Below are 18,292 nucleotides of genomic sequence, written 5' to 3'. Positions count from 1 at the left end.
AAAAAAGCTAGCAATGATTTATGGGTGAAAAATGGTTCCCTACCGACAAACATTGCGGGGTGTAATGGTATATGTTGTCGGTAGGGTAATGGAAAGTGTTGTCTTCTTAGAGTGTCTAATTGTTTACATTGGATTAAAACGTGAAGAACTGTTAATGCCTCACCACATTTATCACACAATGGTGGATCGCCACCAGACAAAAGATGTGTGTGTGTGTCGTGTATGTGTGTCCTATCCTGAGTCTTGTTAGTGTTACCTCTGTTAGACGCGATTTCGATACTGGTGGCCAATGGCCAAGGTGTGGCTTGATAACGTGTAGCTTGTTTTGTGTGTGTCTATCCCACTTGCTCTGCCAGTAGTCCCTGAGCTTTCGTTTGAGAGACAGCTTAAGATCAAGGGGCGGGATCGATATGGGTGTAGTGGCACTGATTTCGTGGACGGATGCAGCAAGCTGATCCGCCATCACGTTGCCTTGAATCTCTCGGTGCCCTGGCACCCAGCACACTACAACATGTTGGTTGAGTGTGTAGAGTGTGCATAAAATAGAGTAAAGTGAGACGAGGACAGGGTTTTTTTGTTTTTTGAGACTGTGCAGAGCCGTTACCACACTGAGGGAGTCTGTATAAATTACTGCTTTTTGTATTTGTAATTGTTTGATGTGCTTAGCTGCCATGAGTATCGCGTAGGCTTCCGCTGTGAAAATACTTGTGCCTGGATATAGAGGGCCAGCATCCGAAAAGGAAGGGCCAACAAACAGCGTAGGACACAGAGGAGTTGGACTTAGAGGCATCTGTAAAGAACTCAGGACGTGTGTATTTGTGTTGAAGTTCCAGGAAGTATGTTCGAATATGGGCAATAGGCGCATGTTTAGTAACTTCTAGGAAAGACACATCGCAATTTATAGTCTGCCACTGCCACGGTGGCGGGTAGCTACAGGAGCCATTAAACTGTGTTCAAGTGACACTCCAGTGTCCTCAGCTAGACCCTTCAGGCGAACTGAGAAGGGCTGCCCCATCGAAGGCCTGTTTTGAAACAGAATGGAGCTCGACAAGTCAATAATAGTAGAGTATGGGGGGTGCTTCTTGTCTGCTTTCACCTTAAGAAAATAAACAAAGGACATGTAAGTTCTCTGCAGATGAAGTGACCACTCATTTGACTCAACGTAAAGGCTTTCTACGGGGCTGGTGCGAAAAGCACCCGTAGAAAGGCGGATGCCCAAATGGTGCACGGGGTCCAGCATCTGCAACGCACTTTGGGTCGCAGAGTGATAAACAATGGCCCCATAATCTAAGCGGGTGCGAATGAGGCTTCTATACAGGTTCATGAGACATTGCCTGTCACTACCCCACGTAGTACGTGACAACACTTTTATAACATTCATGGCTTTTAAACATTTTGTTTTTAAATACTTGATGTGCGGTACGAAGGTCAACTTGTTGTCCAAGATTAAGCCTAAGAATTTATGCTCCGCATTGACAGACAGACGTTGACCGTTCAGTTCAATGTCAGGTTCTGAGTGCACGCCTCTCTTTTGGGAGAACAAGACACAGGTGCTTTTTTCTGGGTTCAGCCGGAATCCGTTTTCCTCTGCCCATTCGGACACCTTGTTTAAACCTAACTAAACCTGCCGCTCACACATTGCTAGGTTGCATGACTTAAAGCCAAGCTGGACGTCATCTACATATGTGGAATAAAACATGTTGCGGGGGATGGACAGGTGCAAGGAATTCATTTTGATAATAAAAAGTGTACAACTAAGTACACCACCTTGCGGTACTCCCGTTTCCTGCACAAATGTTTGGGAGAGAATACTGCCCACACGGACACGGAATTTCCGATTGGACAAGTAACTCTCGATTATGGAAAGCATTCTACCGCGCACACCCAGGTGAGACAAGTCTCCTAATATGCCGAAACGCCATGTTGTGTCGTAGGCCTTCTCGATATCGAGAAACACAGAGAGGAAGTATTGTTTGTGGGCGAAAGCGTCTAGGATCTGTGCCTCGATACGCACCAGATGGTCAGTGGTGGATCTACCCTCTCGAAACCCACATTGGTATGGGTCGAGCAATTTGTTTGTTTCTAAGTGGTTGAGTAAGCGGCAATTAATCATTTTTTCAAATAGCTTGCAGAGGCAGCTTGTTAACGCTATAGGTCTGTAACTTGATACAGTAGAGGGATCTTTTCCCTGCTTCAAAATTAGAATTATAACAGCCTCCTTCCAGGAGGAGGGGATCACACCCGAAAACCATATGCGATTATAAAGAGAGAGGAGGGTTTCTTTAGTTTCGGAGGGTAGTTCCTTCAGCATCGCGTACATTACGTTGTCAGAACCTGGGGTAGATGTATTACAGCAGCTGAGAGCTGTTCGCAGTTCTGCTAAGCAGAATGGTGCATTATATGCCTCATTTCTTGCGGATTTTCTTTCTAACTTTTGTTTTTCTATTCGTGCCTTGTAATTCTGGAAGGACTCGGGAGTAGTGTGAGGAGCTCGATATGTGTTCGAAATGTGTGCCAAGAAAGTTGGCTTGATCCTCCAAGCTTTCCCCGAGGCTATTAACTAGTGGAAGAGAATACGTTTGTTGGCCCTTGATTTTCTTTATCTTATTCCACACTTTTCCCTCGTCTGTGTACGAGTTGATACTCGATATAAACTTTGTCCAGCTCTCTCGTCTAGCTTGTCGGCGCGTTATCCTTGCCTGCGATTTGACCCGCTTGAAATTTTCCAGGTTTTCTGCTGTAGGGGAATCGCGAAGCAACGCCCATGCTTTGTTCTGAGTGGTCCGTGCTTTCCTGCATGCGTCGTTCCACCATGGGACTCGCCGTTTAGAACACATGCCACTCGTTTTGGCAATACATTTAGATGCGGCATCAAGTGTAAAAGCTGTAAAATACGTGACAGCGTCATCTATGGTCAGGGCAGACAGCTCAGTCCATGTCATGTGTGTAAGAGTTCTATACCCTTCCCAATCAGCTGAGTCAATCTTCCATCGAGGAACCTGCGGGGGTAGTTGATCTTTGTTCGGCGCACTCAGGATGATTGGGAAGTGATCACTCCCATAAGGGTTTTTAAGAACGTTCCACTTAAAAACAGGTAAAAGGGACGGTGATGAAATGCTAAGATCTATGGAGGAGTATGTGTTGTTTGCAAGGCTAAAATACGTAGGCTCCTTCATATTTAAAAGACATAAACTAGAAGAGAAAAGGAGCTGCTCAATGAGACGTCCTCGCGCATCACAGTGAGCATCGCCCCACAGGACATTGTGTGCATTAAAATCACCTAGAACCAGAAATGGCTCTGGGAGTTCATCTATTAATGATTCCAGATCACGTCTGTGTAGCTGTTGATGCGTTGGTATGTACACAGAACATATGGTAATGAGTTTGTTAAAAAGTACAGCTCGAATGGCCACTGCCTCCAAAGCCGTTTGGAGCTTCAAATGCTGGCATGCTATACTACGATCGACTATAATGGCTACACCGCCAGATGGTACGACAGGATCCTCCCGGTCTTTTCGGAAAATAATATATTGTCGTAGGAAGTCCTTGTGCTTAGGAGTTAAGTGCGTTTCTTGCACACATAGCACTTTCGCGTTAAACTTACACAGAAGTTCTTGGACGTCATCTAAATTTCTAAGTATTCCCCTTACGTTCCACTGTATGATTGTGTCCATAGTAAAAAAAAAAAAAGGGAAAAAGTGCTGTGTGCAAAGAAGACGGGGATTAACTCATTTTACAGGGCCTTTGTCAGGCCCTGTAATCGGCGTTCTGTCCTTTTTGGGGCGGTCGAGCGAAGCTCGCCGCTCCTTCGGCGCTTCCTGCAACGTTTGGCTTGAGCTGGTGTCCATAGCCTCTTGCGAGGCACTGGACACCCGCTCTAAAGAGCGATCTGTGCGTCGCTTAGACTTCGCCTCGATCGACGAAGTCTTTGTCCCCACCGAGCTGGGGGTTGATGGAGCCCCCTTGGCCTCGTGATTGCCCTGGCTGCTGCCAGAGCTTGTAGAGGTCACTGGTGTGGACAGGCTGAAAGTGGGCAGGGCAGCGCTGGCTGCTCCCGCCGCAGGGGCTTGTGGCATTGGCCTCGGCACGCTAGGCGCGGTCCGGGCAACTGCCAAGGGTCTTTGTGGTGCCGCCCCTCGTTGCACCACTTCGGCAAAAGGTGTTTTTAGTGCTAATGATAACGAGACTCGTTGTCTTGCTTCCCTGAATGTGATATTTTCCTTAACTTTTATAGTTATTATTTCTTTTTCTTTTTTCCAGGCTGGGCACGCTCTGGAGTATGCGGGGAGTATGCGGGGCATTTGAAACAACGCCTCGGGTTTGGAATGAAGGGTCGGACATGGAGTTTTACATAGCCAGTTTCGAGAGTCTCGGGTAAAGTGGTTGAGTTGAAGGTGAGTATCAAGTGCTTTGTTGCTATTTCATTGTTGTTACGTCTGATTTTGATGCGCTGGACTTGTATTACACCTTGATCCTTCCATCCATCAAAGAGCTCTTCTTCACTCAGTGTCATCAAATCTTCGTCCGATACCACGCCCTTCATTGCGTTCATGGTACGGTGTGCGCTCACAGAGACAGGGATGTTACCAAAGGCCACGAGGTGCGAGAGTTTATTGTACTGTTCCTTGTCTTTGAATTCGAGAAGCAGATCTCCACTTGCCATCTTCGTGGCCTTATAACCGGTTCCAATGGTCTCTCTCAAGCACTTGGCCACAAGGAAGGGTGAGATTGCTCTAGCTTTTGTAGATGATTGTTCGCAGTGGAGGACATGGTATTTTGGGAAAGTTTCTATGTTTTGGGGCCAAAGTAGGAAAGTTGCGTCGGTGCGTACCCTTTTCGAAGCACGATCAGTTAAAGAGGGGGTCGGGGATCCCATGAGAAAATGTGTAGTTTTCGGTAACGGTGCCTACCACCCACCACGGAGTCCAACAAGGGGACGTGGCAAAGCATGTGGGCATGTCTGCGCAACGCCAGCAGTACGCAGTTACTATAACCCAATATGGTTTACCCTAGTTTGGATAGCCACACAAGGTTAACCCTTGCCGCCAGGAAAAATTGGAAGTGAAATGAAGTGAGGAGAATACAGGAAAGATGTAAAGTGAGAACAAAAGACGAAGATGTAGGGAGAGAGAGCTAGGAAAAGGCGACTGCCGATTTCCCCTGGGTGGGTCAGCCCAGAGGTGCCGTCTACGTGAAGCTGGGGCCAAAGGGGTGTGTTGCCACTGCCGGGGGGCCTTAAAGGTTCGATCACCCAGCGTCGGCTCAACCCCCAGGATCCCCTTTTCCCCGGACACGGCAAAGCCACGCACGGCTAGGCGTGGGAGGGAGTCAAAACTCCCCCGTTAGCTCGGGTCCGTGGTGTCGCTACACACCAAACGCCTACTTGCGCAGGCGCCCCTGCGGGGGCACTGCAGAGCAGGCTATCCCTGAACAGGGCCCTATAACATTACATCACTCGCTCTGTTGCACCTGGCCGTTGCAGCTACAGATGGGAATGAGCATAGTTTTTATGGACTAGTGAAAGCACTTGCTGCTTCATGAGAATAGTTTTCTTTCGTCGAAAAGGAATAGCATCATCGCTGCTCTGTCGCCTATGGGTGTGATGAATCCTTTTCAATATTTTGTTTTGCCATACTGAAAGAGCAAAAAGAAAGGAGGTTTACGCTTCAGTCTCCGATCAACCAAATCAGTGATCAGCCTTGCTTATGGTACCTTGTAATGGTGGCAGCAGCTTGCAATGTGGCAACGAATAAAGCAGTGGATTCGAGCAGTGGGAAGCCAAACTTTATATCTTTCTCTGAACTTGATCCCACGAAGCAGTCCCTGTTTTTTTTTGCACTGAAGAGACTTAATTAAGAATCTGGCTAGTTGGTTTTTATTCAACTTGAATTGGATTTTACAGCTCCCCATAGAACTCTCACAGCAAAGAAGCACACACATGCAGCGCTGCTTATTCCTCTCTCTCTCTCCACAAGGATAAGTTATTTGTATTTATGCAGAGAGTTGTGAGGTGATGTATAAAAAATCACCGCCATATCTATTAAGTGATGCGACGTGAGAGGCGCTTGCTCGAAGATGTATTGCGCAACCTGTGCAACCTCTGTACACATCTATCACCGTCATATATAGATGTGGCAACGTTGGTATATATCGCAGCACTGCCCATTTGCATGTTCCTGCGCATACCCCATACTTTGAAGTAGAAAACTGTCTTGCTCGTAATTTTTTTATGCAATCATAACCATAATGCACACGTGCCTATTTTTATTGATAGTGGCATAATATATGACATATTTATGACGATAATAGTTTAGCACGTGTTCGCAGTCCTTGCCGAACTCATGTATTTAAAATGTTCGTTTTTGCGTGTATCCTGTTATGCCTGACAAATGCAGGCTGTCCTGCCGAAACTTTGGAAGAAATTAATATTTTTGCACGTTCGTCTGTGTCATTGTGTGTGTGTGTGTGTGTGTATATATATATATATATATACATATATATATATCTATATATATATATTCCTGACGAAGGCCAGACTCTGGCCGACCACCGAAACTGGCATGTCCCCCAACTCGTGACAGAGTTGGTACGCTACTGCACCACTGCCTGGGTAATACATTAGAGTGGAAGGACCAGCCTTCCAGGTAAACTAAGCTAATCTTGGAGCTTGTAGACACCGAAAGAACTGCGACCGTTTTCCCCCATCCACAGCTCACGTCTCCTGTTCCAACAGCTCATTGATTGCCTAAGTCACACCAGGTTGTTTGTTTCCATTGCTTCTTACGCGTATGTTGCACACATCTAATTAAACTACAGCTCTACCTGATTCCTCTGAGGTTTGACAGTTTTTGAATGGATAAAAGAATGATTTACTGAGTGAATCAAATGAACAAATGCTTGAATAGGCAAAGGACTGAGTAAATGAATAGATTAATGAAGAATGTCAACTTAGCGAAAGAGATATAGGGAATAGGGAACTTGTTGCAAAAAACATCCTTGGTCCATTGGTCTAAGGAATGGGAAAAAAAATCTAACCATGTATGCTCATCACATGCAACATGATAAAACATGACGAATATTAAAGGGCCTCTAAACCACCCAGAAGTCAAAATTCAGTTGTGGTGGGGAAGTTGTGCGCAAGTGTACAACGAACACAGAGCCGTGAGAATTCTTCGAAATGGTGCCGTAATAGTGGAGTTAGACGAGTTTGGTTATCAAAACACGGATATTGCTGCATCGGCTTTTTCTTCACTACCCCTCTCTGGTATCCTCTTTGAAAGCCACCTTGCACTCTTGCCTGGCGTCCGTCTGGCTGTTTCTCGGTCCATCAAGCGCTTTTTTCTTTGCCTCCTTAGCTTATCCCCCCATACACTTTTTAATTCATCTTTTTTTACACTCCTTTCATATCTCTTCTCTCAACTTTTTTTTTTTTGTTCACCCTCACTGTCCTTTCAGTCCCTGTTCCCCCAGGATCATATCAATTGAGGTGTCCTCCCATGAGAGACAGTTATCGTGCACTCTACACCCCATTTTCTTACCTTTATGTCTTTTCCTGAAAAATCACTACCCTTCCCCTTGAACTGTCACATGGCATGCTCTATTAGGCACGCACATGCAGTCTGTGTGTGCCTAAAAGAATGTGTGCTGCAGGAAGCTGGTGCATGCGGGCAAAACGACAAACAACAAGCAGTATAGAATAACTGGTTGCGCGACCAATCGCAGCATGAATGAAATGCGCAAGGCATCCGAATGCACTGCACTGCGCGTCACACAGAGATCAGAAAGGCCTGAAAAAGAGGGGGGATTGATTCTTCAAATTTGTGGCACACCGGCGGCTCGTAGAGCTGTTACGTGCGATATCTTTGATCATGACGGCATTCTGCATACGATGGGCATGTTCACTTGAAAAATGTTTAAAAAAATTTCGGAGGTGGTTTAGGGGCCCTTTAATGTTGAGAGGCACTCCTCTAAATGGTACCGATCAATCAGTCAGCGACAATGCAGGCAACGCTGATGGCTGACCTTTCTCCTTCCTGGGGTTGCCACGGCGGATGGCCCGTCGGCCCCCATCGATCTTTGCGGACGCATGGTTGTTCATGGCATCCTCCTGGGGGCTGTCCTCCTCCTCCTCCTCTTCTTCTTCTGTGAGACCAAAAAAGAGGACAACTCACACTTTTACGCCTGTCGAGAACAATGCAGGAGTGACACTTTCTCAGCCACACAGGCTTACAGTAAACAAACACACAGAGCACACAGCGTTCCTCGCACGTATTAGGGCAAAAGCATCAGGTGCCTTACAGCGTGCAAAAAAGTGATCGTCTTTATCAGCATAAGTTATGCACAACATCTTCATTATGTGATGATGTCACCTTATTACATTATGTCACAGGTCACCCCAGTTTGCAGTCACACAATGACGTCATTAGATGACATCCCTGCTTGATGAAAAGTGGATCAATCATCAAGACACACACATTGGATGTGCAAAGCTTCTGGATGGGGGAATCGCTATGCCCCTAACTTAAAAGAAAAAAAGATGGCTTTCGTGTTTCAGTCATCTTAGGCACATGCATAAAACTGTGTAACTTTTTTTTTCTGGGACTTGAGTAGAAGGCAGGGCAGTACATCAAGCAAGACTGCCAGTGTGTTTGATGGGCAAAGCAAGAATGCTAAACCATTATTAATTCTGAAAAAAAATTAATGACACACTGATGCTTCAGTAGCTGTACATGTTGTTCCTTCCCATTTGGCCAGTTATTGTTCCATTCCTTCAGCTACCAGTTCGTCCCTTGAAGATGCAGTTTCACCATATTACGCCACTAAAACCTATAAAACGAGCAGAGATTTTTTTTTTTTTTCGTTCTTCACGCAGTCCAGTGAAGTCTGAAGAATGCACAGCCCATTCGACAAATATGCAGAGATATTTCATGCAAGGAAGCATCAACTATTTGAAGTCAGGCTACTGATCCATCTAGCAATTCGCAATTCAGAAATAGGTGATTAAGAACACTGCCACAAAAACGAAGACCCACACATACATTAGCAAAATCTAACTCACAGCCACCTACTTCTATATTTAATTTGCTAAAACCTGAAATGCGCATTGTCTAAGCTTTGTAACTTTCTATTCAAGTGACTAGGGGACCTTCCACAAATTATACCATAGCTTGCTCGTGTGCTGGAGTATGTTCAATCTGTCTAGTGGTTACAAAGAACGATGTGATTTTGCCCAAGAATGTACAGTCATACCTTTTGACTTAAACAACTTCTGATCATTAGAGCAATTATAAAGTTCTGGAACGATATCCCAAGATTTCAATTCCACCCAGCACACAATGGACATGTTTCATTTAAAAGTATTCGACGTAAGAATTGCCAATAATAACCATTATGTGCTGTAACACTGGAATGAGAACACCCTCGAGTACCAATTTGCTTCCAGTAGTCCCTGATCACATAATCGGCTATAGATTTCCACATTTCTGAGTGTTTCATTTTGTTGAAGTTTTCAGAACAGACAAAGAATACTAGTAGTGGAGGAAAAAACGAAAGAAATATTTTGGTGAGTGCAGGAGATGAAATAGCCTAGACCAAGTTCATTCATACACATAAGAGCAATATTTCTGTCAATCTCCAAGATCTGGTCATAATTTTTGTTTTTCACTATGGCTTGCAATAAGATTATTTGTTTAGGGCTTTTTCAGCGAAAATAAAAATAAATAGGAACTTGGATAATTTGGCTGTCTAACTGATCTTACTGGAATTAGGACCACACACAGCACCTTCTTTCTTTGCACAAAAATTACTGCATTGTTCGGTTACGGTATAACAACATAAACAAGTTTTACTTTCTTAAGCACACCGGGGAAGACAATGAACAGGAAGCACAGGAGGTGGTCAAAGAGTGTGACCTAATTGAGATGTCCCCATTTTTTCTTTTCATTAAAAACAATGCGAGGACGATATCCCACAGCGTGACACGATCGGGTTGAAAAGACGCCGAGTCACCGCAGCACAGCCAGGCACAACGGCGAACTGCCGATTACACGAGCAGCGCGCTTCATCATTATGCACCGCAGTACAGGTTGCAACAATTACCGAACGGTGCGAGGCAAATTTAATAGCCGAAGGCGATCACACTAACAGCCTCCTTTAACCACGACGGTGAAGCAGCTTGTCCGGTCATACCCGTGCCTAATTAAATTATGTTTTTAAAGAGATGTATATACGCAAGCAGAGCGGTCGGACACATCTTTGCACCGCGCTCCGGTGCCACTACGGAGAACAGCTGACTTCAGAAATGCATCGGCGCACCCACCAGTAGCTGCCCCCACCCAGGGGGTCCGTGCAGATCACGCCATACAGGGAACAAATCGGAAGCAAAACCACCGCGTCGAACATAAACAAGGGCATCCGCGGCAGCGCAACAACGCTCAGCTGCTAGCGGCACTCGCCGTGACCTCGGTGACAAGGCGGGAGACGATCGGGTTTGCACAGGGTCAAGCAGTGACCCTCAAAAGAAAAGCTCACATGACGTTCGGGGGTCAGCCCGCCGTCGTAGCTCCCAGCAGTACGGCGTGCGGCATCCCATGCATGCTTCTTCGCCGCACAGGCGTCTTCCACCGCGGCGTGTCTTGCGGAAACGCGACGCACCCGATGCCGTGGAGCGACGGCTGTCCCTACTCGATGCGACAGGGGTTTTTACCGCGACTTCACACACACACGCACAGCACTGCGAAGACTGAAAACGGGCTTAGTAGGGCGCCAAACCGAAAACACGCCCAGTCGCTGCTGCAGCCGACCGCGGCCAGTCTCAAGCGAAAACCGCCAGGGCACTACTGTCGCTAGAGATGCGTAATTTATGCTGATTTGAGGCAGCCGGATACAACAGTTCGAAAGCAACAATGAAAGAAATATATATTTGTTTGATTTCAACAATTAGTAAAATAGCGTCTGAGTTTCCGTGGGCGCACCCTGGCTGCACCCATTGTTGCAATGAAGAAAAAAAGAAAAACATACAATGCATGGACATTTCAAACTCTTTCATCTCGCTTGCTGGTATTACAGCCCTATCTATCAAATACGAGACAAATGTCTTAGATCCCAAGAAGGAAAAAAACAGGAAATTCCTCTGAATCCGCTTAATCGCTTTACTCATTCGTTTTATTTCTCATGCCCCTGTTTAATTCCTTTTTTTGTGTGTGTGTGGGTGGGAGGCTCACGAGCTAAAAATTGGGGGACCCTTAAACTTCGTTTTTAAAAGTTGAACGCGATAGCGATATTCTGTTCCTAGTGCACACTTCAAACGCAAAGCGTATAAATCTTTTCTAAGTTGCTAAGCACCCATGAAGTGGCCATAAGGGTGCAGTCGCGCGTGTGCTTTTTGTAGTGGGTGACTGGCTTTAACTATGCAGTCATGATAATTTCATGTGCTGACACCCGATGGCAATGTACGCTTGTATCACGCATGATTACGGCAGTATTTTGTATTGTGATGTAAAACATGTACACACGAAGCGTGTGTTTGTAATGTATGAACGTTACTCTCACTGATTTCCAAGCACAGGAAGTTATTTTCACTATATTCACAAGCAGTGAACAAAAGAGGCGATGTTGAACTGCGTGGTTGAAAACCAGCTTGTCTCGCAAACGACCCGGGTTCTAGTCCCACTTAGACCCAATATTTTCTCATTCTTACTTTATTTGTATCTTTCTCTATTTTTCAATCACGCAAACATGAAGATTTTTTGCTCACAAACAACGATATCGTCGCCAGAATGTCTGCGAAACGAGTTTTCTAACGCTATCGCGTTAAAACAAACCAATGCCCCCCCCCCCCCCCATCCCCGAAGGGGTTCGTGAGGAAATGCAAATGCATTTTGCGCTGAGAGAGGGCACCATTGCCGTCAGACATTCGCCTTCACCGACTTCTGCTATCGCTTTGTGAGGGGCCCAGCCAGCGAACGGTCAAGAGTGTGGAACGAGCGCACGGGAGAATGGGGAGCCAGCGTTCTCGGCTCTCCCTTGGCGTTTCACAGCGGCGTATTGAGCACACCTTCCCGGATGTTCTTGAGATGCGCCCAGTCAGCTAACGGTAGAGAGTGATGCGCGAGTGGACGGGAGAGTGGGGCACAAGGAGGAGAGAGAGGAAATGACAAGTGAAGGAGCGGCAAAGCACTGCGCCTACCCTCTCCTACACACCCTCGCAACACATGCTCCGCTTGCTAGGGGCGAGGATAAGCGCGCGCCCGCAGCTGAGCTATGGGAGAGGGAGAGCAGAGAGATTACACCTGCCGGCGCACGGCCGCCGCCGCAATAACTGCACCGTGCTCCCGACCGGGCTGCAAAAATGAGCTGCCTTTCTCTTCTTCTAACCACTACCACCCACAACGCTGGATGCCTGACATAACCCGACTAAGAAATGCATTCGCATTTTAAAAAATGGCAGATCCCACGTACAGTGGGAATCGATGATATGCGAAGCACGAATGAGAAAGGTTTATATGTCAGTTTAATATCAGAACAACGTTACGAGGCCGAAGTAAATTATGCCGATACATAACTTTCATGTCACGATTATCATGTTTGGACGTATCATTTACCTTCGTCATCTATTCACGTCACCTGATACCTAATTTGCTGTATGTTGAGCTAGCGAAACGGCCGCGAGCGGGCTATGAGCGTAGCATGTAGTCATGTTTTACATGACAGGTATATCATACTTATCATGTTCGAACGTGTCATTTAACTTCGCCGTTTATTGAAGTCATGCAATACCAATTCGGTATACGTGAAGCTAGAGAAACGACCGCAAGCGCATCATGAGCGTGGCATGTGGTCGTATTCTTACACGACACGCATATTATGATTATCCCGTCTGCACCAGTCACATACCTTCGTCGTCCATTCACGTCCCGTAATACCAAACTTGGAATATGTGAAGCTAGCGAAACGGCGGGGAGGGCATCATGAAAGGCCCAATATACTGCGACGTAACCTTGACGAGCACACGCTGGGCGCAGCGATGTTACGCTCATGGAGAAACATACATACGCTAGCAAAACGCGAACACTCTATAGTCTGACGACAGACGCGACCAGCGTCTGTGGGCGCAGCCCGGCGGAAACCGGGGCGAAATGCGACATGCTGCATTTCACACCAACGACGTTACCCAGAGTGCACCGCGTCTCTAGCTTCGTGACGAAGGGACGCCGGGCGTCCTCAAACGTGCATGCGTCAAAACAACAGAGTACGGCGCATGCCTGCGAGTATATGCCAGGCAGATCGGCGCCTGGCGTGGCATCGCCGGCATGACGCGACGAAGCGAACGCTGAAGCACGCGCTCACCGGGCCACGTCTAAGTGTATTGGCGCCTTAAGTGCGGCATGTGGTCATGTCCTTACATCACGCACATCTCATAATTATGTTTGCACCAGTCACATACCTTCGCCCTCCATGCACGTGACGTAATACAAAATTTGGCATATATGAATCTAGCAAAACGGCCCTGAGTGCATCACGAGAGCGGCATGTATTCATGTTGTTGCATTACACGCATGTCATGATTACCATGCTTGGACATGTCATTTACATATGTCGTCCGTTCGCGTCGCGTAATACCGAGTTTGGTACATGTGAAGCTAGCGAAGCGGCCGCTAGAGCATCATGAGCGTAGGACGTAGTCATGTTGTTACATGACACGCATCTCATGTTTATCATGTTTGCATCAGTATCATACCTTCATCACCCATTCAGGTCCCGTAATACCAAATGTGGTATAAGTGAAGCTAGCGAAACGGCCGCGAGCGCATCATGAGCGTGGCATGTAGTCATGTTGTCACATGCAACGCATCTCAAAATTATCATGTTTGTACCTTTCACATACCTTCATCATCCATTCACGTACCGTAATACCAAATTTGGTATATGTGACGCTAGCAAAACAGCCGCAAGCGCATTATGAGCGTGGCATGTAGTCATATGTCACATGACACGCACCTCATGATTATCATGTTTGCACCAGTCACATACCTTCGTCCTTTATTCGCATCACGTAACGCCGAGCTTGGTATATGTGAAGCTAGCGAGATCACTGCGAGCGCATCATGAGCGTGGCGTGTAGTCATGACTCATGACTTACATGACATGCATGCCGTGATTTCCACGTTAGGGTCTGTCGCTTGTGTTAGCCATGCAATCATGTCATACCATGCTGTCACACCTGTCCCGTTAATTAGGGAGGCGATCGCCGGGCTAATTCCAAGGGCCGAAGTATCGGCCCCCCGAACCGCACCACGAAAGCGTGGACAATTTAGAAGTGGTCCTTTTTGGCGCGCCAGCGGACGCCGGCTGTGGCCCAAAGAACAAGTCAGAGCCGAGAGTTGATAAACAAACAAATTATATTCTCAATAATGGCAGATCGAAAACAATACACAAAAATGCACACTCCACAATAGTTGCATACAATACGTCACCAAACAAACAACGTACTACACAGTACAATCAACCACACTTGAAACAACGGACACAGACAACAATACGCACTACAATGCAGTCGCATGCATTGAACAACCAAGACACTTAAAGACTAAAGCGATAGAAAACCTATTCAGTCCAAAGTTCTTGGAACCAAAGTCTAGATGATACTCTTCCGAGAATCACTCACTCAAAGTTCAGCGTTGTTGTCGTTCCGCAGCCCTCGAAGTTTCTCTTCCAGGAAACCTCCCGTCTTCAATTGGCCACTCTTCCAACTTCAACTTCTTCGCCGGAACACGTCGGCTTCACACACGCAGCTGTTGCCCCGCGTCTCCGCTCGATAGCGGTAAACACACACTCTTGCCGGTAGCTCGAGTCGTCACCCCTCAGGTGGAAATCCTCTTCACCTCCGGCCTCGTCCCTTCGGACCAAAAACTTCGCCGACTACACGGCGGAATCCCTACGCGCTCTGGCGCTCACTTCCGTCTCCTCCTGATTTCTCGTCTCGGCCGCTCGATTAAATACCTTCCGCGCCACCTTCCAGAAATTTCTCGTCATTTCGTCGGCGCGGTACGCGGCGAAGGCTGAGGGGAGAGTGAGACGGTTCGACAGCCGTCCCCGGAGGATGATTCAACTCGGTATGACCCCGCCCCGTTCGTTCTAGAAAAATCGCGGGCTTGCTGGGCCGCCGATGCGGGGTGAGGAGGTTCGTCTGCGACGCCACGCTTCCGCGGGGAGAGCGCGCGCCCGGGGAGCCTTGGACGTTTGCTTTCTTTTTTTTTTTTGACCTCGCGGCGTTTGTCCCGCCCGTTGTCGCAAGAATTTGGCGGCGCGCTCTTTTTAGCGCTCGTTTTGTGACACATGCCAGTTTTGCAACATGTCATGTGAACGAGATCACCGCAAGAGCAGCAAGACCATGAAATGTAAATCATGACATTCATGACATAGATGTCATGATTTTCATGTTACGACCAGTCGAATATGCTCTTCATACAGTCATGTTATGTCATACCAAGTTTGGTATTGATATCATTACCCAGATGGCCAGGAGAGCTAAAAGTCGTAGGCGGCTAGTTAGATAGATAGATAGATAGATAGATAGATAGATAGATAGATAGATAGATAGATAGATAGATAGATAGATAGATAGATAGATAGATAGATAGATAGATAGATAGATAGATAGATACGCTCAAAGTCGCTGAAGTTCGCTAAGAAATGCACTGCATTTAAAACCTCCCCGAAGAGAATTGTGAGGAAGTGCGAATGCATTTCTTGGGCCGAGGGATGGTACTATTGCCGTCAGACATTCGCGTTCACCGGCTTCGTCCATCGCCTTGAGAGGCGCCCAGCCAGCCAACTGTCGAGAGTGAGGAGCGAGCGGACGGGAGAGAGGGGCGCCAGCATTTTCAGCTCGTCGTTGGCGTTTCACAGCGGCGTTTCGAGCACAAAATTTCGCATGTTCTTGAGAGGTGCCCTGCCAGCGAACGGTCGAAAGTGAGACGCGAGCGGATGGGAGAATGGGGTGCACGGAGAAGAGCGAACAGCGAGAGAATGAGTGGCAAAGCACTGCACCTACTTTCTCTTACACTCTCTCACACCACATGCTTAGGTTGGTATGGGCGAGGATAAGCACGAGCGCCCGCAGGTGTTGCTATGGGAGAGGGAGTGAGAATGGAGATATAGCATCTGCCGGTGCGCGGAAAACGCCGGATGTTTGACATAGCTCGACTAAGAAACGCATTCGCATTTAAAATTGACGAGTCGGAAGCCAGCGTCCTCGGACGCCGCATGGGTAAAGTGTACTACGAGCGAGCGTTGAATAGATGGCGCGCCGAAAAGGGGAACTTGGCGGAGATTCGCGACACAACTCAGTCGCTCGTGCCCAGACGACTAGCCGCAGCACAGAGTTTCCTAAAATTAACTAGAGGAGACTGGCGCTGCGATCGTTCAGCCACCATGGAATGATGGGTAGTACCCTTGCGGGCGGCGAATTAGGAAACTATATGGGCCGCAGTGTACCGCGGCGAGAGCATGCACGTGCACGCGCCACTGCCACGCTTCCTTTTGGAAAGAACAGCTCGAAAACGCCACGTGTGGCGAACGGCGCTATTGGCTGCACGGTGTTAAAAAAAAAAAAACATCATTCTTCTAACGCAGAGTTCTCACGTACGAAACGCCGTTACGGACGCTGTGCAATGGAATCGCATTTCTTCACGATTCTCTTCGGGGGGATCGGCCGCTAGGGGGCCACGGTGTGCGGACGCGCGTCGCATCGGCTCCGCAGATTTTCTATGGTTTTTCGGCGATTTCTGGTTGTTTGAAGTGCATCGGATTCGTGAAAGTACAGCGAACAGTGAACGTCGAATTTCAGCGGTGAGTGGCTGTTTTTCGGTTTTCTGCAAGCTGAAAACTTCGAGGCAGCGACCGTCGCGCCCGGCCAGACGCACCGCTGCATAGCGGCGTCTGCGTCGTGGTCGCGTCTCAAGCGTCGGCGGATGGACGCTCTTCAGGAAACACCGAGGTCTCCTCAGGAGCAGCCACTGGTTCACACAGATGAGGAGTCTGCTACAGAAACCACTCAAATGGACGTTCAGACCTGGTTACCGCAGGGTTCGTCCGAAGAAGTCGACAATGTGTCTGCAGGGGAACGCCACGATGGTGCCGCATGGACGGAGGATGGCTGGCACACGGTTTTGACACGCCGACAAAAGAAGAACCAGAAGAAAAACCAGAAAAACGCGTCAGAAGCTGTGGAGTGCAACGCCTCGTCAAGCAGCCCACCGAAGCAGGGAAGTCAGGTGAAGCGCCGACGTCGTACGAGAAGTCGCCGTCCGCTCCCGCCCCTGCCAAAGGACGACATAAAGATCATCCTTAGGCCTCACAAAGGCCTCGCCGTAAAAGACATACTCGGCTATGAACTTTCCACCGCTGTGATAGACGCTTGCCACCGACACTTCGACGGTGGTAGCTTCATGCTGCGCGTCCACCCGGGCTCGAATATTATCATCGTATCGACGCCCCACGAGCATGTAGCCAAAGAGCTGCGAGAGATCACGCATCTGAATATAAGGGGACGAGTGCACTCATTCAACTCGTATGTGGCGGATCCTGAGGACGTCCTACGAGGCATAGTCCATGGTATTCCGTCGGGGACTTCTCAAGCAGAACTCATGGCGAATCTCCGTGTGAGAACACAGGGGGTCAAGATTGAGCGGGCACGCATGCTCGGATCTACGAAGACCGCCATCATTACCTTCACGGGCAGCACACTGCCTAGGTGCGTCTATTTCATGGGAGCGGAAGCCATCTGTTATCCCCACAAGCCTACGAGGCAGGCTTGCAAGGTATGCCACTCCACAGGGCATCGAACTGACGTGTGCCCAACGCCCGACGCCAATGTATGCTCCACGTGTGGAACACGTGAACCCGCACAAGGACACGCGTGTACCCCTAAGTGCGTGATATGTGGTGAGGACCATATGACAGGTGACAAAATGTGCAAGAAGAAGCTTAAACACGTTCCGCCTAGGAGGTCCCGAGTGGATCAGCCAAAACGGAGGCACCATCCACGCTGGTTCAGCTCCGAGCGGGACTCGTCAGTGGAATCACGCTCACGTTCAAGATCCAAGTCACGGGCTTCCTCAAAGGGTCGAGCCCAGTCTGCGTCCAGAAAACGACTCAACAAACAGCCGCATCAGCAGCAGCACCAACAGCAGCAACAGCAGCAGCAACAACAACAGCAGCAGCAGCAGCAACAGCAGCAACAGCAACAGCAACAGCAGCAGCAGCAACAGCAGCAGCATCAGCAGCAGAA

The 18,292-nt window shown here is 48.0% G+C and overlaps 1 protein-coding gene across 5 annotated transcripts in view; it reads right to left on the bottom strand.

The window, feature by feature from the left end:
• The window catches only part of LOC119182678 (uncharacterized), a 145,220-nt gene that overhangs the window by 61,027 nt on the left and 65,901 nt on the right, over positions 1–18,292 (bottom strand). For 3 of the 5 annotated variants that reach the window (XM_075883709.1, XM_075883713.1, XM_075883711.1), the window contains exon 2: positions 8,023–8,142. In XM_075883709.1, the coding sequence (XP_075739824.1) occupies positions 8,023–8,142 (120 nt within the window). Of the gene's footprint in view, positions 1–8,022; positions 8,143–10,318; positions 10,439–10,530; positions 10,749–18,292 lie in introns of those variants that run through there. The other 2 variants (XM_075883710.1, XM_075883712.1) reach the window with 2 other exon arrangements.

The sequence above is a fragment of the Rhipicephalus microplus genome, unplaced genomic scaffold (assembly GCF_043290135.1).
Source record: "Rhipicephalus microplus isolate Deutch F79 unplaced genomic scaffold, USDA_Rmic scaffold_20, whole genome shotgun sequence".
Classification (NCBI taxonomy): domain Eukaryota; kingdom Metazoa; phylum Arthropoda; class Arachnida; order Ixodida; family Ixodidae; genus Rhipicephalus; species Rhipicephalus microplus.
This window is presented reverse-complemented; position numbering and strand designations above follow the sequence as displayed.